The sequence below is a fragment of the Podarcis muralis genome, chromosome 3 (genome assembly GCF_964188315.1).
Source record: "Podarcis muralis chromosome 3, rPodMur119.hap1.1, whole genome shotgun sequence".
Lineage (NCBI taxonomy): Eukaryota > Metazoa > Chordata > Lepidosauria > Squamata > Lacertidae > Podarcis > Podarcis muralis.
In genome coordinates this window covers 14,315,149-14,342,063 of record NC_135657.1, presented here as the reverse complement: position 1 = coordinate 14,342,063, position 26,915 = coordinate 14,315,149, and the positions used below count along the sequence as shown (strand labels likewise).

General features: G+C 45.8%; 1 protein-coding gene across 26 annotated transcripts in view; it reads right to left on the bottom strand.

Annotated features, from left to right (window-relative positions):
• Window positions 1-26,915, bottom strand: part of NRXN1 (neurexin 1) — a 985,083-nt gene that overhangs the window by 519,823 nt on the left and 438,345 nt on the right. For all 26 annotated transcript variants that reach the window (XM_077925450.1, XM_077925448.1, XM_077925461.1 and 23 more), the window contains 2 exons: window positions 22,910-23,348; window positions 11,600-11,983 (listed from right to left, as the gene is read on the bottom strand). In XM_077925450.1, the coding sequence (XP_077781576.1) occupies window positions 11,600-11,983; window positions 22,910-23,348 (823 nt within the window). The remainder of the gene's footprint in view (window positions 1-11,599; window positions 11,984-22,909; window positions 23,349-26,915) is intronic.

Sequence of the window (26,915 nt, the reverse complement as noted above, 5' to 3'; positions counted from 1 at the left end):
CCAAGAGGCCACTGTAGAGGGCTGCAGAGGAAACAACAGATCCAGCCTCCAAGGAAAACATGGTGGTGGCGGCAGCAGCAGCAGCAGCAGCAGCAGCAGGCAGGCAATGCATTCCTTGGAGGTTGGATCTGCTACCCCTGTGGACTCTGTTGCCCAAGACGAACACTGCACCACATTCCATCTTATAGCGTAGGACAGGCTTCCTCAACCTCGGCCCTCCAAATGTTTTGAGACTAGAGTTCCCATCATCCCTGACCACTGATCCTGCGAGCTAGGGATCGTGGGAGTTGTAGGCCAAAAACATCTAGAGGGCCAAGGTTGAGGAAGCCTGGTGTAGGACAAGTAAGGTAAAGGTAAAAGACCCCTGGACAGTTAAGTCCAGTCAAAGGCGACTATGGGGTTGCGGCGCTCATCTTGTTTTCGGGCCAAGGGAGCCAGCATTTGTCCACAGACAGCTTTCCGGGTCAGGTGGCCAGCATGACTAAACCGCTTCTGGTGAAACAGAACACCGTGACGGAAATCAGAGTGCACGGACACGCTGTTTACCTTCCCCACTACAGTGGTACCTATTTATCTACTTGAACTGGCATGCTTTCGAACTGTAGGTTGGCAGGAGCTGGGACAGAGCAACAGGAGTTCACTCTGTTGTGGGGATTCAAATCGCCAATCTTCCGATCGGCAAGCCCAAGAAACTCAGTGGTTTAGACCACAGCGTCACCCACGTCCCTTGTAGGACAAGTATTGTATCCCAGCATGGCCACTGAAGCTGGGGCAACAAAATACATAATAAAAAAAAATCCTTCCAGTAGCACCTTAGAGACCAACTAAGTTTGTTATTGGTATGAGCCTTCGTGTGCATGCACACTTCTTCAGATACAATACATGTTGGGCATTTTGGTGCAGAATCATTGAACTTCTGAACATTTATTTCCTGGGGTAGCATCTCTTCTGATTGGGTTGCCTGTTGTGGAATGTACATTAGAAGCATTTTTTTTCCTTTTTTTTCTGCCCTCCCCTGCAGTCTGGTTACTGTTCCAAGGAGACTGGTATACACTAAACACCGCTGGAGCAGAAGTTTATGCTCCAAACAACTGGAAGAAATGCTTAATAATACGCTGCTCATTAAGCAGAATCACGGCCTCTAGGGCAAGGAATTATACTATCGTTTCCGCGCTGGGAATGCAACTGTGCACAGAGAGGAAATGGCTTTATTAAACCACACCAGGGGGCAGCTGTATCTAGGGGGCTGCAGGAGGGGGCAGGGGGAGAGAGCCAGGACAATAGGTTTTAGGACAGTCCCTCTGAAAAGTAAACAATAAAGGGGTTATCCAGCTGTTGATGTGAAATGGAGAAATTTATTGCTAGTGCATGGAAGAACATAAACAAGCAATAACCACAATCCTGTGCATTTCTGCACAACATTAAATTCACCAATTGGCCAGGATGACCCAGCAGGCTCGCTCTCACACACAGAAAAACAACCCTCATGGTTTTGCTGTTTCGCAAAGTTTGTCACGCCAGGCCCCTTGGACCACATACAAGGCGAAGGGCCATAGCTCAGCGGGAGAGCATCTGTTTTGCAAGCAAAACATTCCATATCCACTCCCTTGTGCAAAGAATCCTGCCTGAAATCCTTGAGAGTCACTGCCAGCCAGTGCGGGCAAAACTAAGCTAGATGGAACAATGAGCTAACTCAGTACATAAGGCAGCTTCCTATGGGTGCTGGATTGAATTGAGCTTGGCTGGTAACAAGCTTTTGCAGGCCCCTACTGATATCTAGAATTGATGCTTTTGAATTATGGTGCTGGAGAAGACTCTTGAGAGTCCCATGGACTGCAAGAAGATCAAACGCATCCATTCTTAAGGAAATCAGCCCTGAGTGCTCACTGGAAGGACAGATTGTGAAGCTGAGGCTCCAGTACTTTGGCCACCTCATGAGAAGAGAAGACTCCCTGGAGAAGACACTGATGCTGGGAAAGATGGAGGGCACAAGGAGAAGGGGGCGACAGAGGACGAGATGGTTGGATAGTGTTTTCGAGGTTACCAGCATGAGTTTGACCAAACTGCGGGAGGTAGTGGAGGACAGAGGTGCCTGGCGTGCTCTGGTCCATGGGGTCACGAAGAGTCGGACACGACTAAACGACTAAACAACAACACTGAGATCTAATTCTGTGCAGTAGGGGTTACCGCCTAAAGCTTTGGGATCAGCTTTAATTGATGAAGGCATGTTTTAATAATAATAAGGCTATCGTCCAATGGGAAGCAAAACATAATCACAGTCTGTTGTAACAATGAATGATCATTCTTGCTTACTAACAATATAATGCACTTTCTATTACCCAGTTTAACACTTTAAGATTACCCAGAAGAGTTAGTCTACATTGTCTTAATCAGTGCTTTTTTGGAGGGGGAAAAGTGCTGGTACTCCCCATGAAGTTGTTACAGAAAGTGCCACACTTTTAACATTTGGAAAAGAAAAAAAAAGTGCCAGTACAGTGGTACCTCAGGATGCGAACGGGAGCCGTTCCGGAGCCCCGTTCACATCCCGAACGGAACGCAAGACGCAACGGCGCGCCTGTGTGTGGGTCGCGTTTCACAGCTACCACGCATGCGCATGACGTCATTTTGAGCACCTGCGCATGCGCGAGCGGCGAAACCCAGAAGTAACGTGCTCCGTTACTTCCGGGTTGCCGTGGAACGCAACTCGAATGTGCTCAACCCGAAGCGCATTCTACTTGAGGTATGACTGTACTGCGTATCCTTGAGTACCCCCAGAAAAAAACAAAAACACTGGTCTTAATAATCCTTACAACGGTAATATAAGGTTGGCTTTTGCAAAAAGGCACGGGGAGGGACAGATAGGGTCTGCCTGAGATCTTTTGGCACCCGAAGCAAAGGACGCCACTGATGCCCCCAGCCCAGATCCAGACCCACACCCCAGGAGGGTGGGAGGAGTCCAACAGCAATGCAGGAGCTTTGCAGGAATACCATGTTTTCGCTGAGAAGTGTGGCAAAAAGAGGGTGTTCTGCTAGGCGTTGCTGCTGCTGTCCTTGGCTTTGGGCTGTGTCTTTACCTTCCCCAAAGCAAAGCCAGAAGGCGGTGGCACCAAGGCCAGATCAGGATCTCGCACCCACTGTGGGTTGTCTCAGATTACTTCATTGGTATAATAATAATAATAATAATAATAATAATAATAATAATAATAATAATAATTTATTTATACCCCACCCTTCCCGGTTCAAAAACCGGGCTCAGGACAGCTAACAACAAATTTAAAATACTTTGAAACACTTAATTATAAAAGCAGCATAAAATACAGTATAAAAACATGAATAACAATAAAAATCAAAAAATCAATTAGATAATCCCCAGGGCTAGCTGGCTGAATTGGTCCTACTTGGGCCAGCGAGGAGGCCAGGGGAGAATTAACTGTGGGGTCTCAGAGTGGGTGATCTTCATAAAAGAGGAAGGGGAGGGAAGAGAAGGGAAATAAAAGATCAGGCTGAATTCAAATTAAAGGCCAGGCAGAATAGCTCTGTCTTACAGGCCCGACGGGAGGAGGTTAAATCTTGAAGGGCCCTAGTCTCATGGGACAGAGCATTCCACCAGGTCGGAGCCATCACTGAAAAGGCCCTGGCCCTGGTGGAGGATAGTCTGACTTCCTTAGGGCCCGGGACCTCTAAACTATGGTTATTCATGGACCTTAAGGTCCTCTGCGGGGCATACCAGGAGAGGCGGTCCCGTAGATACGAGGGCCCTAAGCCACAAAGGGCTTTAAAGGTCAAGACCAGCACCAACCATGCTAGGGCAGCAAGCTAGCTTTGGGAATGGTGGGCAGACCACATGGTCCACCTTTCTAGCCCCTTTCCACCCCTCAGAATCTGTCACCTGAGACAGCTGCCTCATTCTGCCTCATGGTAGAGCCGGCCTGAGAGCATAAAGCAGTGGCTTGCTCAAAGCAAGCGGGTGAGTTCAGTGGTAGGGTTTGAGCCGGGCACATTCCAACTCACAGCTCTGGCACTCCCTGAGGAATGCAATGCTGCAATGTGTTGAATGTTCCATCAGCCCAGGCATTTCAGCCTGCCAGAGGGAGTAATCCCCACTCTTCCACAGTGTTACGGACTGGTTGGATGCAGAGGAATGGTGGGAGGAACCAGCTGGGGAACCACCAAGGGAAGAAGGCTGGGAGCCAGGGAGTGGTGGTGGGACAACGATGAGTGTTCAGAGGGAGAAGACCGGGAGGAGAAGGTGTCGGAAGGTGAAGAAGCAACAGGACTTAGTGAGCTGGGGGAGTCTGTGGCAGAGAGAAGTCCAGAATCAGAGGCAGAAGCTGAAGCAGGGGAGGGAGGGGAGGGAGATCAAGAGGCAGAGATGAGACAGGCTGGTGAAGAGTCGCAAGTGTCTCCCTTTCCTGCTGCAACAAGAGAGGAGGAGACTTAAGATGGCTGTGAGGAGGTGGGGACTTCCAGTCTTGGCAACTGATCCATGGAGCCAGTTATCATTAGGCCTGGCATTCAGCCAAGTTTGTGGAGATTGTTTTGTTTGCCAACAAAGCGTTAACTCAGGAAAGATTGTAAGTTGTTTTTATATGGAGTAACAGCAGCAAGAATATTATTGGCCCAAAAATGGAAGCAAGAAGAACTTCCAACATTAGAAGAATGGAGGATGAAATTAATGGACTACGCAGAATTAGACAAGCTAACAGGAAGGATCCGAGACCGGCGGGACCAGAGGTTTACCGAAGACTGGACTAAATTTACTGAGTATTTGAAAAGTATTTGTGATGATCAAATTACGTTTGTAGGACTACAAGAAGTTCTGTGAGCAGTAATTTAAGAAATATTGTAAAAATGGAAAGGGAGAAATGATTTGTTAGAAAATGTAAAGGCAATATTAAGTTAAGAATTGCAGGAGAAATAATTAAGACGGAAGACTATCAAAGATGCTGAAGGAAGTCTAAACAAGGAAATATGTGTAATAATTTGTGTGGTATGTCTTTAAAAATTTTGTATGCTAAAAATTAATTAAAAAATATTTTTAAAAAACAAAAACAAAGCGTTAACTCAAACTTTGAACTGTGCTCTGGGTGGGTGTCGCCCAATCCCCAGGAGCCAATTTCATGGGCCGAACAGGTGGGGGAGCCCCATTGTTCATATGGCAGACCATGTGCGGGCTTCTGCTGATGGGACTTTTTAGCCAAATCCCAATATGCTATGCAATCTCTGCTCAAGAGGAAGAGACTCTTCTGTGAGGAAGCTCTATCTTAAAGCACATGAAGAAAACTCTTGGTTCAATCCTGGTCTACTCCAGGTTGTTGTTGTTTTTTTTAAAAAAGGTTGGGTAGGAGATAATAGGAAAGACTGCCAGCCCAAGACACTGGATGGCTGCTGCCAGCCAGAGTAGTCAGTACTGGACTACATGCAGAAACAGGATGCTCCAGTATAAGACAGCTTCCTCTGTATATTTACAGATGGCAAATGTTAAAATGCAATACCTTTAATCAATGATTATTTTTTTTAACGTGCTGAAATATAACTAAGTGGTCCAGCTTAAAACATTTGGACTTTATATTCTTAGTTGGATTATTATTATTATTATTATTATTATTATTATTATTATTATTATCCACTGCCCTATACTCTCAGGTCTCAGGGATGTTTACAGGATAAAATCAGAATATAAAACCACAAAATACATAATCAAAACAAAAAAACCCCGCAATAACCCCCTCCTCTAAGCATCTCTGCTTACTGACAGTAAATGCAAGATATGAAACCCTGAAAAATCATGCATCCTAGCATCTCTGCCTCCCCCCCCCCATATAATTTCTGTTGATAAATGTCATCTTGCACATTTATCTTTTTTGCTGCTGTTGTTGTTGCCTGGCTGAAAACATACACCTGCAAAAGGCACTGCCGAAAGGCAATCACATACCACAAGCCCCAATAAAAATCAAAGAGAAAAGCCAAATTATATTGCCATGACATCTGTCCTGCCATCTGCTACAGCTCCCACAAACAAATTAAACCCATCCAGCGATTATCCTGATGTTTTTTACTTTTGGCATAATCAGCTCCGGCTTACAGTGGCAAAATAAGCATGGAAGACTTCAGGTTCAAAGACTATTAAGCCTGCAATCCTGTTCATCTTTTCCTGGAAGAAAGCTCCACTGATCTCAATGGGACTAATTTCTGAATAGTTGTGCATAGGGTGACACTGCTGCTATGCAACCCACCAGTGAATTTGGGGGCATGAGTGACCCCAAAGATACAGAACTATGAGACATAACCCCCCCACACCTCGACCCTTTGCTATTTCATGCTCCTTGTATTCGCGTACGATGAAGGAATGCTAGCTCCCTCCCCATTTCCATTAAAAACGAAGGAGAGAGCAATCCGAGGGTTGATTCTTTGACAAGCAGGAGATCCCTGTGGCACCACTTTGGGTCATGAGCAAATGAGTGTGTGAATGAACACACATTTCATTTCCTGTATTTCATTTCAGCCGACATTAAAGCACAGGTGGGAAAGTTACGGTGGCTAAATTGGGCCTCGGTGTTTAAAGGTTGCATTTGCTCAGGACCCCAATGCCTCATATATCATCTCTCCCCACATTAACTCACCCAAACCCAGTGTTCATCATCTGACGTCCTTCTCTGTGTGCTCTCTCCAAGGGAGGTGCACAGAACAGGCCTTTTCGGTGGTGGCTCCTCACTTACGGAATGCTGTCCCTAGGGAAGCACACCAGGTGCCACCATTGCCTACTTTTAGGTGCCAGGCCATTTTTAAAAAATATCATTTTCAGGCTTTTCGCCTTTTACTTGTGGTGTTTCAGATCCTGCAGCCTCCTTTAGTGGATAGGACCTCCTTTTATTTGTAGATGGATGTTTTCTGTTTCGTTTTAGTTCCATGTTGCTTTTAAACAACAACAACAACAACAACAACAATTTATTTATACCCTGCCCATCTGGCTGGGCTTCCCCAGCCACTCTGGGCGGCTTCCAACAAAATATTAAACATTAAAAGCTTCCCTAAAGAGGGCTGCCTTCAGATGTCTTCTAAAAGTCTGGTAGCTGTTGTTCTCTTTGACATCTGATGGGAGGGCTTTCCACAGGGCGGGTGCCACTACCGAGAAGGCCCTCTGCCTGGTTCCCTGTAACTTGCCTTTTAATTTTTTGTAAGTTGCTTTGAGTTTATCTTTGTTTTATTCTTTTTGTTAAAAAACCCCCCGAATAACTTTAATTAATAAAGCCTTTCACAACTTGAGACCAGTTTACCTACAAGGTCATCTTACCCCAAATGTTCCCACTCGGCTGCTTCGATTGGCAGATTTGGCACTACTATTGCCCTCTTGGAACATCAGGCCAGTGTTGGGAACAGAATGCTGGAATAGGTTCTAACACATGCAACTGGCTGTATTTAAAATATGAACACTGGCTACCATCTACTGTAGTTCTCCTAAATCAGGAGTTGCCAAGGTGTCGCCTTCTAAACGGGTGACACTCAGTTCGAAGAGCATGAGGCTCCTAATCTCAGGGCTGTGGGTTCAAGCCCTATGTTGGTCAAAAGATTCCTGCATTGCAGGGGGTTGGACTAGATTACTCTTGTGGTCCTTCCAACCCTAGAATTACACGATTCTATAAAATGCTCTCGAGCTATAGCTCCCAGCAGACTGTTATGGCCAACAGTCAGGTATGACGAGAGCTGGAGTCCAACAGCATCTTGAGTGCTCCGTGTTGTGCTATCTCCATCCTACACTACCTAGTCCTTAGCTACGTTGTTCTAAAATTTGTGATTCAAACCAGCATAGTCCCCCACACCCCACATGCTCCCTGAAGTGGGTTTGTTTGCTGATGTGAACATCTTTTCTTTCCACCCCCCCCCCAAAAAAAATTGCTTCCTTTTTGAATGGCACGAACAACAATTTAATTGTCGTGTCTACTGGCAAACGAGAACGGTTTATCAGCAACCGCACATGGGTAGGAGCAATAATAGTTCTGTGTGGCAAGCACTGCCTTTGCTGTAGCTTACGGAATCCCAAACGCTGTAATCATATTAATGCACAACCGTTTGGGATTCAACTATTACTGGAAGGAGGCGAAGCAATGCTTTGAAAAGCTGTTCCTTTCCCTCCCCAGCCCCCAAGATAGGGAAAACCCTTGGGTAGCGTATAATACTCCAAAAGCTGAATAAACACACAACTGATTTCTGTAGGACAAGCAGCCAGATAACACTGTGAGTACATCATATTAGTATCGGTCCCAGCAGAGGAGGGTCCGTGTTCCAGAAAATTATATTGGGGGAAATGCCCAAACCATACGTTGCGAGGGATGACAAACAACGTAAACAGAAAGAAATTCCATGCCCTGTCAAAGATACTTACTGCAAATCCTTTTGCTGAAGCATGCTATTAAACTTGCAGAGAATGGTGGTGGGGTTTGTGGGTTTTTTTATTGTAGATTTGCATATGCTTGTTCCTTTCTCCAGTGGCTGGAATATGTAAAAATATCCCCTAGTTCTTTTTTATTTTGAAAACTGTAGGTTTCTATCTCTCCCTCCTTCTCTTTCTCTTTTCATAATGCTGCGGGTGGGGAGGGGAGCAGCGAGGAGGAAAAATGTCCCATATGTAATAGCAGGATTTTGCCACAGGGTGGTACACCATGCATATTTAACTGAAGAGTTTTGTAATTCATCTGACAGTCTAGTTAGGCCCCCTCTGCCAGCCGCAGTCCACCAGTAATAGGAACAATCTGGAGACATCAAAAATAACTTGATTTCTGCCAAAGGCTTGCATCTTCTAAAATAAGAAACAAGGACTCCCTTCGCAGAATAATGTTTCATTTACAGCAGCACAAATGGAAAGCTCGGTCTTAACTAGTGCTAAGCTTATAAGGAAGGTGGGTTGTTGTTGTTTTGACAAAGCTTTTGTTGAGGGACTAAAATTAAAACTGCTGATATTGCAATCACACCACAAATGTGATTGCAATCACACCACAAATCCTCCAAAAGGATATTGTAGGATGTGGGGAAAGGGTCAGAAAAGAGTGAAATTGAACGTTCTGATTCATCCCTCAGTTTCTTAGTCATTCTGCCAGGGGTCACCAGCATGGTACTTGTGGGTTCCAACATCAAGTCAAGTTGTTCGGATGCCTGATTATCCTCTTCCAAAACAACTACCCTATTCCAAACTTAAAAATGGAAAGCACCATGCTGGTGGGCAGCAAAAGAGGTTTAAAGACTCTCTCAAGGCAAATCTTAAAAAGTATAGTCTAAACACCGACAACTGGGAAACACTGGCCTGTGAGTGCTCCAGTTGGAGAACAACCTTTACCAAAGGCCTCATGGGCTTTGAAGATGCTCAAACTCAGGACAAAAAAGAGAAATGTGCTAAGAGGAAGGCATGTTTGGCAATCCCTCACAGTGATCAACTCCCGCCCGGAAACCAATGTCCCCACTGTGGAAGGAGGTGTGGATTCAGAACTGGCCTCCACAGTCACTTACGGACTCAGTGCTAAGATCATGTTCATGGAAGACAATCTTACTTGGCCATGAGTGATCGTCAGAAAAGAATAATAATAATTGTGGGTTCCACTCTGCCTGCTCCTATGGTGCCCATGAAAGGTCTAAGCAAAGATTCCCTCAAAAAAATCCACAGTATGTGAGAGGCTATTTCTTCTTCCTGCTCATCTCCTATTTGTACCGGCTCAGCTGCTCATACACAGAACACATTCCTGTAAATATGCCCACATTTCACAAAATGCCAGGATTGGGCACCCACCTTCCTATCTGTTCTGAGCACAGAAGAGCTTCTCTCTGTGGGCGACTGCCAGCCAGCATGGTGAAGGTTGATGTAAGTGCCTTTTACTCATGGATCAGGTGCAGGGGCGTAGGAAGGGGTGCGGTGAGGGTGGCACCATGCATAGCTTGCCCTGCTGCCCTGGGTGCACGGCATTGGCCACCACTCTGGGCACCCATGCAGCTAACTCCACCCTTTCACAAGGGCTGCACTGGTTGGTTGAAAAGGCGGTGGTTTGTTGGGGGAGAAGTCTTTGGGGTTGCCACAAATCATGCTTCTTGACTGTTAGATGACCAGTTGGTCCCCAACTCCTAACTTGGGAGAGGGAAGCAGTTTGCTCTCTGAAATCCTTTCAGAGCCTGGCCTGGCCCGGCAAGGTTGAGCTTCCTATAGGGACAGAGCCACAGCAAAGAGAGACAACAGATCCCCAGGAGAGGGCAAAAAAGCCCTTGATTCCCGAACATATTTTGCATCCAGAGGTGCACACTCTCCAGGACGCAGTTAGTGGATCCGGGCTGGATCAGTACTTTAGATGTGGTTAAGAAAGAAAGACGAAGGAAGAGGATGAGTTTGCTTTGTTTTGCCGTGGGAACAAAAGGTGGCAGCATGGAGTAAGGCAGCAAGAAGGGGCTTGGGCAGGTGGGCAGGGAAATGGGAGAGCGGGGGCCACGGCCTTCGTATTCCCAGAGACTCCATTGCACCGGAGACAGGGAGTTCCTTCCGGCCCTGGGCAAGGTCTCCAAAGAGATCACATGCAACCCATCAAATGGGGCGTGTATAGGGTGTTGCTGCATCTCTGCCTTTCTTTGGCTGCTGTAGGGATGATTGCTGGGTCTGGAGGGAGGACACTCCCCACCCGCAGGCAGCCGCAGTCTGCCTGCACACGTGACCTTGGGGTGCGGGGCACACTCCCCCTCACAGACAAAGCCACAGCTGTTTGAACATCGTGCCCTCTGTCTAACCTTTCGCGTTCTCAGTAGTCTGCGGTGCCCTGTCTGTAACCTTTGTCTCTGAGACCTTTTGTCTCCTTCGTCATACACTGTGCAAGGGGAAAATGACGCAGTGGAAACAGGTGCCAAAATAACTTTGTACCAGCCCACGATCTTGGGACTGGAAGACGTGTAAAGGTCACAGCCCAAAATGTATCTGCCTGGGTTTGCATATTTGTGTCAATAAAAGGAGCCTCCACAGAGCTGGCTGGCAGCTTGCTTGCAGCTCACCTGTGTGCAGCTCACCTGCATTATCAACTCCTGCCTCATGTCCGTCACTTCAGGCTATGAACCCATTTAAAGTGCACACACCCCAAGAATCCTGTGAGGTGTCTCTTCCAAGCCTACCCTGAGCTGTCGATGTGTGTGGGGAGGGTGCGACAAAAAATAATAATGTGCCGGGTACCACCTGACCTTGCTACGTATCTGATCAGGTGAAAGAAGTGACCGAACTATTGTGCAGCCTCCTTTTCTGTGTTTTGAGCTGTGGCAGTCATTACGCCATTCCCCCAGAGCAGCCATTGTGTGACTGGCACCCATGGCATCCTCAACATTCCAAACGTGCCCACTGGGCTGGAGAAGGTTGCCAAACCCTGGTATGCATGTTGGTTCTCTGAGATGTAAACCAGGGCCTTCCCACCCATTCCCTTAATATTAGCCTTCACAACACAACACAGTAGTGGTAGCTGCTGCTACATCACACTGCTAGTTTCTCACCTGCCAATCAGTATCAAGACCCTCAGCAGTTTTGATGTTGTCTGTGAAGGAAAAGGGAATCCCTGTTCTAACCAAATAGGTCAATGAATGGGCCTACCTCTCTCACACGATCTGCCCAGATAGCCTGTACCGGAACAATCGCAGACGTATCTATTCCAGCCGTCCCTGCAAGCTCCACTGTTCCTGCAGGGATTACTCAAGCACGGCTTTGCTGTTTCTCTCGAACACGAGGGTTTCACCCCAGAGGTGCTCTGGATTTCTGCCATTTGGCGGATGTCTTTGCTTTGGCCATCGATAAACAGGTCCCGAATGCAGCCCACATAACCGTAATTGAGAAGCGCTGTCCAGACCTCTGTTGGAAAGACGAGGCCTGCTTTGTTTTCCGGCAAACCTCCAAGGTACAAGTCGTCGTCTAGGTCCAAGATCTCACTCTCTCCAGGTGCAGTATATGGCGTGCGCATAGTGTTGACGGAAATGGTACCTGTTTAGGAATAAAACACAAGGTGTTCAGTTTTTTTTCCTCATTAATGGAGAAAAAAATGCACAACTTTCACTAACAACCTTCTTCTATCCCTTCATTAATTGCATTTATATCCCACTTGTAGGACAGAATCATGCTCCCAACATGACTTTTAATCACAGAAGGAAAAATGATTACAAGAAAATAAAAAAAGGTTTAATAACAGTGCACACTTTTCAAAAGAACTCACATATGGAAAAAATGGAGCCTTCTTAATTCATCGTTATAGCAATCAATTAAAAGGAATTTGCATTAAAGATGAATGCATTGTATAAAGTTTTCCCGTTCATGTTTGTTTGCTTATAAAACTAGACCTGAAATTGGGTGTATCTGATGATCCAGAGTGGTGATACCATGCCTTTACACTCCATGCCATTTCTTTGGGAAAAATAACACACAGAGGAATGGCTTAGTCTCCTGCTTCAATCAGTGGATCGGGGAATATCAATCAACTAATGACTGAATGTGTGAATGCAATTTCAAGAAATGGAAACGAAACAAATGGAACTCTTTAAAAAGCAGAAAAATAAAATAAAAAGGGTTTCTTGCACACCCCTACAACCTGCGAAAACAGCAGTGGCACAGAAGGGTACAACTGCATATATAAAACAAGGGTAACTGATATACATTTCAAGCGAGCCAAGGAGGTTTTCACCCTCCTCCTGTGCACAGAGAGGAAAAGGATTAACCTGACCTCTCTAGGAGAGGTTCTTCCAAAGAATGTTTCACTGTGGAGAAGACTCTGAATCCATTAGCCACCATTTGCATCTTGGGTGGTGGGTCTGCCCATAACAAGTCCATTATAGCAGATTTAAGTCCCGAAGCATCAGAGGACTACCCTGCTGCAGTCCAAACCATGCCCACCAGGGTCTCTTTAAGCCTGGGACACCCAAGGCAGGACCTGTGGAGCCCATACCCACTGATGAGCCAGATCCTTCTACAACAGGCACCTGCATCTAGTAGCAGCTGTGTAGGGCTCCATTGTCCCCTTGGCATCGCAACACTTCAGGTCATTGCCCGAGAGGAAGAGGTGGAGGTGTGGAAAGCTTGGAGCATTGTGGTACATGGCAGCACAGCCACTCTGACGCTTCTGCCACTACACAACACACAACACTATGCCTCCCTGCCATCCTACCTGTTGTTAATGCCTGCACCCTCTTGCCAACCTTGCAATTTTGCAGGTAACACACCTGGAAGAACTCTCAGAAATGGGAAGTCCACTGACCAGTTTCTCAAAAGGGGATGTGAGAAGAGCCTGACCCTGGGAGGCGCAACATGGTGTCAGATGCATAAAGCCTTCAGTTTACCCTGAGTTGCTTGCTTGTAGCTGTCCATGGTGCTGCAACCACTAGCCTGTCTTGCTCTCTATCCCCATCCTGCCCCTTTGCCCAATCGTGGGATCCTTGAGAGCAGGCCAGGCCAACAGAGCAGCAAGAAAGGGAATGGCTGATCGCCACATGTAAAGCACAGCTTGAAAACAGTGTAAATATTAAATAAACACTAACATACACGCAAGACTGGGTATTCATCTGCTCTGTGTAAGCACATTTCCATAATGCATCTGTTCTGTGCTTGGGGGTACACTATGATCAATATTGCATGGTTCAGCTATAGGGCACTGGTGGACGGACAGTCTTTGCTTTCGATTGCCTTTTGGCTCCTTTCATTTAAAATTTATAACCCTGCCTGCTCATCCTACAGACTAAGCACACATGACAACAGATTAAAAATATAAAAAAGACATCAAAATTTTAAACCACATCCACACTTTGCTTATCATGTGCACAGTTTAAATAATGTTGTTGCCAGTTAAAACATGCTTCCTAAAAGCATAGCTTCCTGCCTGTACTAGAACCAAATATGTTTGCAAGACCTCACAAGACCTAAGATTAGATCACAAATTACGAAAAGCAGGGCTATCAGCTGCTACTAGCAACAGTGGTTAGGTTCGACACTCACTGCTGGAGGCAATATGCTTCTGAGCACCAGTTGCTAGGATTCACAAGTAGAAAGAGTGCTCTTGTGCTCAGGTCCTGCTCTTGTGTTTGCCACAGGCATCTTGGCTGGCCACTGTGAGAACAGAATGCAGGACCAGACGGACCACTGGCCTGATCCAGCAGGGTCTTCTTTTGTTCCTATCATTCTGCTAAGCACCACAAAGCTCAGTTCTAAGGTCCTGCAAACTGCCAAGCTGCCACTGCAAAACATTAAATCATATAATTCTGGAGTCCCAGGTTTCACATTTTAATTAACTCTGAATTGGCGACTCAGCTTCTTGCCAGCAGACTATGACAGATCAGCATTATTTACAAAGGAGAGGGAAATGTAAAGGGCAGGCAGAAGGTCTTAGATATCCTTGGTTTTCAGAAGCATGGTTTTCCTTCACAGGTACATCCAATTAAATATTTTCTTCCAGTGTTTGAACAGGGATGTTTAACCTTTGATGTTATGAAACACAGCAGTGCCAGTTGGAGCCTCTGATCTAATTTACCATTGATCCACACACTATTCATATGGCCTGAACCATATATGTTCTTTGTATGTTCTTATATGCAGCTTTTTCACACACTCCCTGGGGAATGCTGTACATTTTGAACTCATGTAACATCTGCTTTTTTATATGTTGCTAAGAAAGCGCAGAGAGATAAAATGAAAACAAAGCAGCCTTTCTCACAACATATTGTGCATGTTGCGCACTGCAGAACACAAAAATATACTACAATTTTCAGGGAGGAGGTGGTAAGACTAGTTTCTACCTTAGCCTTGCTGCCATCTTTTAAAACCTCAAGATGCCCAGGAACTGGACCTGACAGAGTAAACATTCTGCTATGCAGTGGCTTTCCTTCTGAACAGGATCTGTTTCCCCTCTATGAAAGAGTCCATGGGATTCAAACCCATAATCAGATCTAGCAAACCTGCATGGTCTAAACCAGGGGTTGACAACCTGGTCCCTACCGCCCACTAGTGGGCAATTCAGGATTCAGGATTCTAGGTGGGTGGTAGGGGGTTCTATGGCACAAGCAGGCTGGTACGCAGGCTGAGACCCTACCTGCCCACTGACTGTCTCACTAGAGTGGTGCATGCTCTGGTTATCTCCAACTTGGGCTACCTTTGAAGGTGACCTGGAAACTACAACTAATCCAGAATGCGGCAGCTAGACTGGTGACTGAGGGTGGCCACCGAGACCATATAACACCAGTCTTGAAAGACCTACATGGGCTCCCAGTATGTTTCCGAGCACAATTCAAAGTGTTGGTGCTGACCTTTAAAGCCCTAAACGGCTTTGGCCCAGTATACCTGAAGGAGTGTCTCCACTCCCATTGTTCTGCCCGGACACTGAGGTCCAGTGCCAAGGGTCTTCTGGCAGTTCCCTTGCTGCAAGAAACCAAGTTACAGGGAACCAGGCAGAGGTCCTTCTCAGTAGTGGCACCCGTCCTGTGGAACACTCTCCCACCAGATGAAAAAGAGAACAACAACTACCAGACTTTTAGAATACATCTGAAGGCAGCCCTGTTTGTTGTTGTTGTTTAGTCGTGTCTGACTCTTCATGACCCCATGGACCAGAGCATGCCAGCCACTCCTGTCTTCCACTGCCTCAAGCAGTTTGGTCAAACTCATGCTGGTAGCTTTGAGAACATTGTCCAACCATCTCATCCTCTGTCGTCCCCTTATCCTGGTGTTTGTGTGTATGTGTAATGTGGCCCTCCAGGACTCCCCCCAGCCACACACCCTATCGCCATGCCACATTCTTCACGGGCCCTGCCTTCCCTCATGGGCACCTTCCTTGAGAGTTTTTTGCCTGTCTGTAATGTGTCCTTCAACTCTAGTAATAGTCCTTGATTGCCTGGATGGAGGTTAGAAAGAAATGTGTGTCAAAAGTAGCTTCACTGCATGAAGGTAACATTCATATGGCTCACTCCGCCTACTTTAATCTGTGGCCTTGTCCACCACTGTATATCCTCCAACATGCCTCCAATGAAAATAGGAACTCTGGCCTGGGCTTTGAGGTGCAGCTTCTTCTCCCATTCCAGATGGCTCTGGCAGGCACCCAGCTCTGCCTCCAGCACAGACACAGGGGCACCACCTCAGTGCTTTGTGGTCCTGGGGGTTTGGCCATCCTTCAGCTTCCAGTGCCCCTCCCTCCCGGTGCCTACTCCTCTTCAAAGGCCAGGGCAGGGACTCAGATGCAGCAACCAAATGACTGAGGAGCAGCAAAATGGTGAAACGTTTTCTTAGGGACTTTCTTAGGACCCAGATCTACAGGAAGTGGGGCCATATTGAGTGGGCAAGGCAGGCGGAGGGAGTGGAAGGCATAGATCTAAGATATGTGTTAGAGGAATGTGTGGATCTGAACTTCCAGTAACTTGCTGAAACACTGCTGAATGGCCACTTCAGAATTTGTGACTCTGAACGACACAGAAAGAAGCCGTGATGGTTTAAGGGTTTTTGTGATAGTCCCTCCATTTTCAGGGAAGTTGGAGACTATGTCACTGACGTGTGGCTTCCAGAAGCTTGCTTAGAAGGGAATGTGGTCTTCAGGGTGAAAAGGGTTCCCCTATCCCTGGTCTAAATCACTGAGCAATGCTTCCTCAAGCCAAACATTGTATGACAGAAGAAGCCTTGAACCTGCAGTGGGAGCCCAGTCGCTTCTCTTTCCCTCTGGTAGCTCAGCCATGCTGGCTACATCCCTTGCACAAAACACCTCTCCAGAGGTGTCTTTGGATTCTATGGGACAGATTCGACCAAACAGTTTGCACTAGTGGGAACCAGCACTGCTAACACAGTGGAGCTTCCACTTTTCCTCTTTTGTGCCCCCCATCAGCTCTTGGTGGGGGTCAGGTGAACCCCTAGAACTGCACACAGGTGAGAAGAGGGGATACCATCCGCACCAGGCAAGCAGAAATGTTTTTTGCTGACAGAATAAGCACAATCGCATGACATTACATTCCCTCCCTAGGACTTTCCACTCTAAGAGGCGTGGAGCTAGCCTGGAAACCACTCAAAGGGTTGTTTATCCCTAGAAAGCAAGGGCAATCCATTAAACGTCTTTCGTTACTTAAAACTGCAGTGAAAAAACTGCAGTAAAACTGCGACTCCTAGATGGCATAAGGGATGGTGGGGAGGGGGACACGTTCCACCCCAGTGGCTTGAAATGGATATCTGCAAAGTGCTACTCCGAGTGAGAGTGTGATTACTCTAAACCTCTAATTATATACTCCGGAGACAGGCATGTGCCTTTCCCTACCCCTGTAATTTCCAGCGCTTATACTGGAACTCTGACTTTAATTCAAAATCTCAATGACTCCTTAGCCCTTAAATGCTGGCTTAGCCACGAAAAACCGCTGATACAATCTGGTTTACACTGCCATGCACAACTGGAGTTTGACAAGAATAATAACTTTCCCCTCCTGTTCCGATGTGTAACGGTGATTTTCCGAAAGGGGGTGAATGGTAGCTGGTTTAGGGGGGAAACCCTTGCATGGTTGTTTCTCCAATATGCCCACGAGATTAACTAAACATTCAAATGACATGCCGGCCCCACAACACCGTTATTAATGCAGACGTGGCGTGTTGCAAAACCCGCAGAGAGCAAAATGCCTTTGCTTTTGTGGGGTTTCCATCAGCCTGCCTTTGCCTCCTCCCTCTGCTTTCACTGCAAGGTTGGTAGTACTGCAACAGTAGAACAGCAGAACATTTCCCATAGGTATGTGTTAATGAGCATCTTGAATCATGTTCATTATCTCAGCAATTTAGTTTTCAAAAGTCTCCTTACTACAGCCAAGACATCCCTGCCTAAATGTACTTCTGAAGCTCCTCTCGTCGGTTGTGATCTGTTTCAAAAGCAGAGATAGGAGACAGGGCGCAGCTGCCACGCCCCTCCCCCTTATTCTCTGTACTTATTCTCTTTATTAAGCACTGCTGCAAAATTCTCTAAACTGCTGACCTGCAAATAGAGGATTCTTCCTAGTGGTTTGAATTTGGCCCAGATGAACTACCTAGTGGTAAACAAATGCAAGACATCTGTATGCAATTGCTCTACGATAAACATGCACAATAGGGACACGGGTGGCGCTGTGGGGTAAACCACAGAGCCTATCAGAATGTCGGTGGTTCAAATCCCCAGGACAGGGTGAGCTCCCGTTGCTCGGTCCCTGCTCCTGCCAACCTAGCAGTTCAAAAGCACGTCAAAGTGCAAGTAGATAAATAGGTACCGCTCTGGCAGGAAGGTAAACAGCCTTTCCGTGCGCTGCTCTGGTTCGCCAGAAGCAGTTTAGTCATGCTGGCCATATGCTCCCTCGGCCAATAAAGCGAGATGAGCGCCGCAACCCCAGAGTCAGCCACGACTGGACCTAATGGTCAGGGGTCCCTTTACCTTTACCTTACAATTCTATGATTCTGTTTTCACTATGGACTCTACAGCTGAGGACCATGCAATGAGGACACTAATTTTCAAAGGGGGGGGGGGGAAATGACACTCAAGCAGATCACGGGAACTGTAAATAGGCAAGGAAAAATGAGCAGATGAACAGGTTTTTTGCTTTGTTTAAGAACCTTTCATCCTCCAAAAAGCGGCAGCTTTCAGATCAAAAATAGCAAACTTCATGAACATTTGGAACAACTCTGGTGTTGCCCTTCTGGGGACCTGCAGCAACAGTGGTGATGTAAGAAACCATGTTACAGACTTGGAGCTTCTGACATTGCCTGAGTGGTATCAGACTGAGCAATTCTGCACCAGTTTGAGTGCCCTGAGGTGACATTTAAAGGTTGCCAAAGAATATTCAGCTGTTCTCTGAGTTATTCTAGTATTGAAGTAAATAAGATTTAAGTGTTTGGCTAAAATGGATCAAATTTCAAGCAGAAGAGAACGGCTGTCCCTTCATCCTGTAATGTGGAACAATGTTACAAATTACTGGAATGGTCAGAAAGACGGAAACGATTGCAAAATGGGGAGGGGGGAATAATTCAACATGCTTGCTGACCTAGCAACCAAGAGTTAAGGAAATTAAGAAATCTTATTTAGACATGTCACAGCTTTTTCTTATCTATGGGCACCACTCCGTAGTGGATTTTCAGGCTAGCTAGAGATATGCAAGAGTAAAACGTTGCAAGAGACACAGCACGTAGATCAGCAAGAAACAGATTGGTAATTCATAACAGGGTTCAGGAAAGTCCGCAGTTAGGTGCAAACATTGAGCCTGCAACAGCTCTTGTGGATACTCTTAACTGAAGCCTGACAAATTTCAGAAAAGTAGCTGTGTTTGTTCATTTTGCTGTAAAAGACTAAATAAATTTTTGGACGTTACTAACACTAGGGTGTGATGGCCCAAACTTCCCTTAGTCTTTTTCAGCAAAAGCAGAACTAACACAAAACCAAAGTTTAGTGTTGCATACTGTAATTCTTCTTCCATCCCTTGTTAAACCTAACCTTGGTTTCTAGGTAAGGTGAGTGGAGTGAAACAACCCTGTGGTTTAGTTGAAAAGAGCCGTGCTAGGAGATGACAAAGGGAGATGCAAGCTTATGCATGTAACACTAAACTATGGTTTAGATGTAAAATTGCCAGGGTGCTTTAAAGAATATTGGCTCTCTCCCACAACAGCTCGTGCCATAACATCCTTTTAAAAAACAGTCTTTAAAGGCACTATAATGTAAGGGTACCAGATTTTTTTCACTTAATCTGGGAACACTTTAAATAAATAAATACTACATGTTTGGGATGTTGATGCTTCAGTGGTGGCGGTGAAAGAGGGGCGGCTGCTGCCTTGACCTCAACCGCCATGTTTCCCCTTCCTCTGAGGCTCTTATCTCCTTTCTCCATGAGCCTGGGCAGCCCTTGAGTTGTTGGTTCTTTGGTGGTGGGTCAGGCATTGAAGGTGGAGAAGGAGGACCAAGAGCGGCAGCGGCGAGGCTCAGGCAGCGTGATGCCTCCCTTCCCATCAGAGCATCCCCAATCCCAGTCCTACTTGCGTGCAAGCAGGAGGGGGCAGGGATCTCTCAGGCAGTGCAATGCCTCCCTTCCCACTGGAGCAGCCCCAATCCCATTCCTACTTGTGTGCAAGCAGGAGGTGATGGGGATCTCTTAGCTGGGAAGGGAGGCTTCCCGTTGCCTAACTGAGATATCTCTGCCCCCTCCTGCTTGCACGCAAGCTCTGATAGGCAGCATTAAGCCTCCCTTCACAGCTTAGTTGCTGGGGTCAGGGAAGGTGGAGGCAGCCCAGAAGCTGCATCTTAGAGCCCCTGCACCACCATCACATGGGGACTTCCGAGCAGCTCCTGAAGCCAGCCAGAGCCAACTGCTCCGGGCTGCTGAGACTGCCGCTGCTGCGTTTCCTGGGGACATTAGATGAAATCCAGGGACATTCCGGGGATGGAATTTGTCCAGGGACTTATTCGCAAATCTGGGGACTTTCCCCAGGAAACAGGGACATCTGGTAACCCTACTATAATGCTCTTTGTAGTTTTGGAGTTCATGTGGGGTTTATCAATGCTTTCTTAACAGAAAGCAAATGAACAACAGCAGCACCCATCCTCCCAAAACCTAACTCAGCATCCTGCCATGACCCAAACTCAGAAGAAGTAGCAGGTGGGAGGAATGAGAAGCACAGTAAGAGAGAGAGAGAGAGAGAGAGAGAGAGAGAGAGAGAAAGAGAGAAGGAAATGCAAAAGTAGAAGAAAAAACATGGATGAAGAGAAGGTGTGGTGAGCCAATTGAGATGCCTGGAAATACAAAACAAATGAACAAACATGCTCTGAGAGTTTTTGGTCAGATCCCGCTGAAACTGGTGCTAGCCTCACAGCAATTAAAAGCTATATGCTATTTCGCTGTAAGCCACAGAAGGTTCCCTGTCAAGGTTTTGAAATGTGTGGCGTTGATGATTTCCAGTGCTAGAGGGCAAAGTGTTTAGCTTTCAAAGCAGCTTGCAACAGCTACTGTTTTTGACATATAGCCCCATACAGAGATGATGTGTTCTTTCCAAATTAGGGGAAGAGATGAACATATGATAGCCGTATCGGTAACAAAGCTTGTTCGCTATTCTACTATCCAGGGATTCAGCTACATTAGTCAAAATGCAGCGTTATAAATGCGTTATAACACTGTGACACCGAATGGCGCTGTAGAGCTGAAATGGTAACTCGGTGATATTTTCAACTGTGAGCTCTACAACAGTTTTCTGCACAGCATTTTCAGAGAGTTTTTTATTGTTGCATAGATTTAGCCTAAATTGTGTCATTATATAGTTTAGCCACTTGATGGCACTGGACTCAGTTGTATGCCAGGGGCGGGGGTGGGGGGAGGGCATGGAGAGTCAGGAGTTTCCCTTTGCCATTCTGTTCTTGTTGGAAGGAGACAATAAAGCTATTGTCTAGCTTCCTGGTTAGTCATCTAAGCCTTCCAAAGCATTTGCAGAGTGGAATTCTGATAGGACAAGCCTATAGCATATGATCTGAAGTTTCTCCATGCTCAGTACAGCTCCAGCAGAAGATGCAGGGCTTCTCTGTAATCTATCAGGTATAAGTACAGTGGTACCTCAGGTTACATACGCTTCAGGTTACAGACTCTGCTAACCCAGAAATAGTCTTCAGGTTAAGAACTTTGCTACAGGATAAGAACAGAAAGTGGTGCTCCGGCGGGACGGCAGCAGCAGGAGACCCCATTAGCTAAAGTGGTGCTTCAGATTAAGAACAGTTTCAGGTTAAGAACAGACCTCCGGAACAAATTAAGTACTTAACCCAAGGTATCACTGTATGGTCGAAATGGTGAGGGAGGCTGTCAGAATCCTTATTCTAGGTTCCCACTAGCACAACAAGGCCTCAAAAACCCCCAGTCTGCTCCAGGAGATCAGTCAGGCAAGGAAGCAGAAATGGTTGCACTCACTCCTTAGTGCTGTGTTGAATACAACCCATTAATTTCAATGGGTCTACTCTGAGCATAATTTAGTCATATACAAGCCAGTGCTGCTGTTGCCCAATAATTCCAGGTACTGTATAAAAAATTGAAGAACACGGGTTCTAGCTGCAGACATACAATCTAAGATACGCAGAGTGGCAGGAAAAAGTAAAGTAAAAGAAGAGAAGGGTAAATCAAGGAGCCCAAGTGTTTTCTCCTAGGATTGAAAAAGCCATTTGGGGAGGCAATCTTAAGTGGGAATAAAATATCAAGAAGGGAAGGTTAAGACACCTCTCCTGCCTGCCAGTCATTCACTCTTTATTTCATCCTCTCTCCTTTATTTCAGCCGCTCTTTATTAAAGCCTTTTCTTTAACATTCTACCAGCGAGGAGAACCTTGGATCTGTCCATCACATGCAATTTGGCCTTCGCACTATAAATTCCAAGAACACCGTGATGTCATAAATTGCAGTCCTATTATGCAGCACAATGGTTATATATCACCACATTCCATTTTACACTTAGCAGAAACTTGGCTTGGGAGCGCACTGTCGTTGTTAGGAGAAATATTGCAACACAGACTAACATATTCTTCTAACTAATAGCTTTTTGGATTAATTGCCAAAGCCAAATCAATTGCAAGAGGGGTGAGAGAAAAAGGCTCCACAGCAAACAAATGGCTGTCGCTGGAAAGAGGAGTTCTATCTCTTGCCTTCCTCCTCCTTGCCAATGACTAGTGATACAAAATCATGGCTCCAAGTCTCCCTGGCCATCTTCCATTGCACTAGGTGCTGGTTGCAGGGACAAGGAAATGTGGGAGTACAGTAAGACATTACCAAGGAGAGAGAGAGACTGAGATTCAGGGGTGCTGTTTTTTGATGCAGAAACCTGCACCTACAATAATGACTTCAAAGGATGTCACTATATTGCAATAGCAATTGCAAAGCACAATCCCCTTGCTATTTTGTCTACAATACACAGAAGGGTAAACCCAAACTTACCAGATCGTCCGTCTCTTTGAAAGTCAACGTGGTACCATTCCCCATCATTCACCTTCTTTTGCAAAGCTTTTGTTTTAATCGTACCAGAACCCATGTCCAGCAGCAGGTAGAGGTGGCCATCAAGCATCTCAATGGCAAAGAAGTCAACTTTGACCATTTGTGGGTGTTTAGCATCTTTCTGATGCCGCGGTTTGCCGTGGCTAAAAAGTATCAGCCCATTTGGCTCGGTGGTGCGGAAATCAAATGATATCGAGCCCGTTTTCTTGGCGTTCCACTTTGGCAAGGAGATAAAAGATTCTGGTGTTTCAAAAGTGATTGGATCCAAGGTTGCCACGTTTTCACATTTAAATGCTACCACACCGTGGATCTTCATCTTAGGATCTCCTTGTTTGGCAAGTCGAGACAGTTCCAGCCTTACATCGTTGTTTTTGTATACAACCTGCAAGCGAAGAAGAGCAGTTACTGGAATGATTTTAACTGTACAAGCAAGAATGAATGTTAACTTCTGCAATTCCATTTTTGAAATTAATAAAAGCTGCACACATTTTACAAAACCTCGTGTTATCAGGACCAGCCACACTCTTATGAAGATCCATGTTAAATATCCACGTTGCCCAATCCCCACTCCTCAAGTTGTGTCCTGCATCCAGACTGTATGCAGCACAGATGTTCTCGCTACAGTTTTGATGCTGCAGTTTGGTGTCAAACCTCAGCAAAGTTTCTTTGAGTCTTCCAATCCTTTGGCCATCATCCAACCATCCACTGAGGTATATTTCAGCTCCCACCTTCTTCCCTCCATCCTGCAATGATGGCAGTACAATAGTACCTCGGTTTTTGAATGCCTCCATAGTCGAACGTTTCGGAACTTGAACGCCAAAAACCCAGAAGTAAATGCCTCAGTTTTTGAACACACCTTGGAAGTCAGACAGGTTTCGGAAATCGAATGGACTTCCAGAACGGATTATGTTCAAAAACCAAAGTACCACTGTATGTACTGGTTTCACTCCCTTATTCCCACCCCTCTATAAAAGACTGCAACTTCTTAATCAACAGCTATGTTGAGAGTATTTCACCCTCAACACTCCATAAGCACATGAGCCCTTTGTGCCTTTGTTGTTCTGTATACATAAGTTCTCTCTGCATCATGCAAATGGTCCCAATAACTATCCAAAAGCCTTGGTAGCTGTTTTGAAGTATATAAAATGTTTGTGCATTGGTAGAACATCACCCTGAAAGAACCTTGATGTAGTAAGATCTCTTCCTACCCTGCCATTGCCCAGAGTTTGTGGGCACTGGGAGGAAAGCATACAGACAAACAGAAGCAAATTAAGACAACCTCAATGGGATTTCAGAGGAAGACTGCATATGATTGGGTCATGAGCATTTTTCAAAATTGATTAAAAATATTGCAATGAGTTGTTTTACCTATGTTTTACCTTTGTTCTCTATAAGTTATGCTAATACCCTGAATGCTGTGGTAATAATTTATTCCAAATTATCATGCATAACAAAAATGAATAGGCATTTTGGCAGCTTGGGGGGGGAACCCCCACAAGTAAAAAGAATGGCTTTGTAACATAAAATCTGAGTGATCTGAATAAGCCCCCTGCACATCTAAGCTCAGCTTTTGCTCAATACACATAATCCATACCTATGAGAAGCTTGAGCCCTATTAGAAGGTAAGTGACCTGACACACCATCCATTTTGGGTTATTTTAAAACATGTATATATCGCCTTCCCAAATAAGAATTCTTTCAAAGCACCTTATATATTAAAGGCAGAGCATACTGACCGCAGCAAAATGAAATAGCGCCTCCCAAAACTCCATTCAAATCAATAGTTTGATAAAATGTAGCCTATGAAAACAGCAGCAAATCACTCCCTACAGAGCCACTAGAAGCAGCTTTCTGAAAATACTGGCATTATGGTGCACTTGTGGGTGACAACAGGCAAGGAGTTCCATGGATGTGGGGCCACCACAAAAAATAATGCCCTGAAATTCACAGCACTATTGTAGGGCTGGTGAACATGCCATGCCCCTTCATATAGACTGCTGAAAAGCTGCCACTGTACTTCCCACCAAGACAAAATTCTCTACACAATCAAACCTATCCGTGTAACAAATTCTAGCCTGTAGACCTATAGCTACAATGGACCTATTCCTGCACAGTTGATTTTGCTAGCAAATAAGCCGCGACTGGTTTGCTGCCACCAGGTAACACCCCAACTCAGCTCCACCAAAGATGCGCCATTATAATCTGCTCATCGCAGGTCAGCCAGGGCTCAGCCAGACTAGAAAGGGTGTTGAGGGGGCAGAATGTGGCAGGACCAGAGAGGGGAAGACTTAGGCTGGATCCTAAGGCCATATAGCTTGATCACATGACTTGGCATAGAACACTTTTTTAAAAGGCTTGTTTTCCTTCTGCCAAGCTTTGACAGAGAGCAGCAGCCCAGATGCTGAATGGGGTTTGGTTCTGGTGTAACTTTATGCCTGCTTCTCGTGCACACAATTGCTCTCTAAATATAATGCTGTGGTCCTTTACTTGTGGAGAACATGGGCTGGCGAGGGCCATCGCTTTGGGGAAGGGTCATTCACTCTATATTACTTATTGTATGTCTTGTTAGACTTGTGACTCAAGTTCTCTGGAACACTGGTACACACATCCATTTAAAAACAAAACTCTCTAACAATAAAGCGGGCATATTGTTAGTAGAACCTTGGTTGCTGAATGAGATCCATTCCGGAAGACCGCTCAACTTCCAAAACGTTTGCCAACTGAGGCGCAATTGCTGGCTGGCAAAATCCATTGAAAAAATGGAGAAATGCGCCTCAGAAGCCATTCAACTTCCGAGGCGCGTTTGAAAAGCATTCACTTCCAGGTTGCCGACATTCGACTTCCGAAGCGTTCGACTTCTGAAGCGTTCGACAACCGAGGTTCCACTGTACTATCAATTAAACGTATCAGTCCATTTAGCCAAAATAAAAAGCCTCAAAGTGACTCAACAAGGTAAAATACAACAAATAAAACCATGAAAAATAAAACAGTGTGGATGCAATGCCAGCCAGCCATCGTATATACTAATTCACACTGAGAGCCACAGCTCAGTGATAAAGATGCTATCCTTTCTCTGCAGAAACAATCCCTGGCATCTCTAGGTAAGGCTGAGAAGGAACCCTATTTGAAAACTTGGGGACCCATGGCCAGCCTTTGGCAATACATACCTGAACAGATTCAATTTCCTAAGTTCCTATGTGTCCTAGAACCCACTCACCACCCCTGAAACTATCTCTCCACATCTTCAACACCTGTCAACCCTTTAGCTAGAATGCAATAAAAGTGGCTTTGCTATTCACCCACTTAATGGCAGACCAACTCTGTATTACAAATACGTCTGCGAATGTGACATGAAGGCTGGCAACCCTGCCATGTAGATGACAGCAATGCCTGGAGGCAGTCAGGTTGTGTATCCCCAACAGTGACCAGAGAAGGAATGGCTGCTGGGAGGAGTGCAGAGAGAAGAAACACCATGATGCATTTGCAGCAGCACAACTGGACTCTTCATCTGCCCCAGCTGCAATAAAACATGTCTCTTCTGCACTGCCACAGCAAGCGCTGTAACTCTCCAACTGTTTGACTTTACCTGCAAAGGAGCACTCTTCCATCGTTTCCTTGATACAGATGGAAGCCAACAACAATGACAAGTGTTTGCTCCAAAATTGTTCTTTTTAGCTAGTTCATCCATATAATCTTGCGGGGGGAGGGGCAGAAATTGAGCTTATCACTCCAGAATTAAACTGTGTGGTTTTAAACTTGCTTGCTTAGAAAATTTCTGCACGGGGCTTTCTTCTTCTTCTTTTGCTGATTTAACAAAGTATTAGATTTCTTGCTCCTCTAAACCCTTTATCGCTTTTTCAAGCCTTCCACTTGCCGATATGAAACACACCAAGGTCAGATTCTACATGTTAACCTCATTTTAAGCACCGCTTTGGCTCTGTGTCCTTGA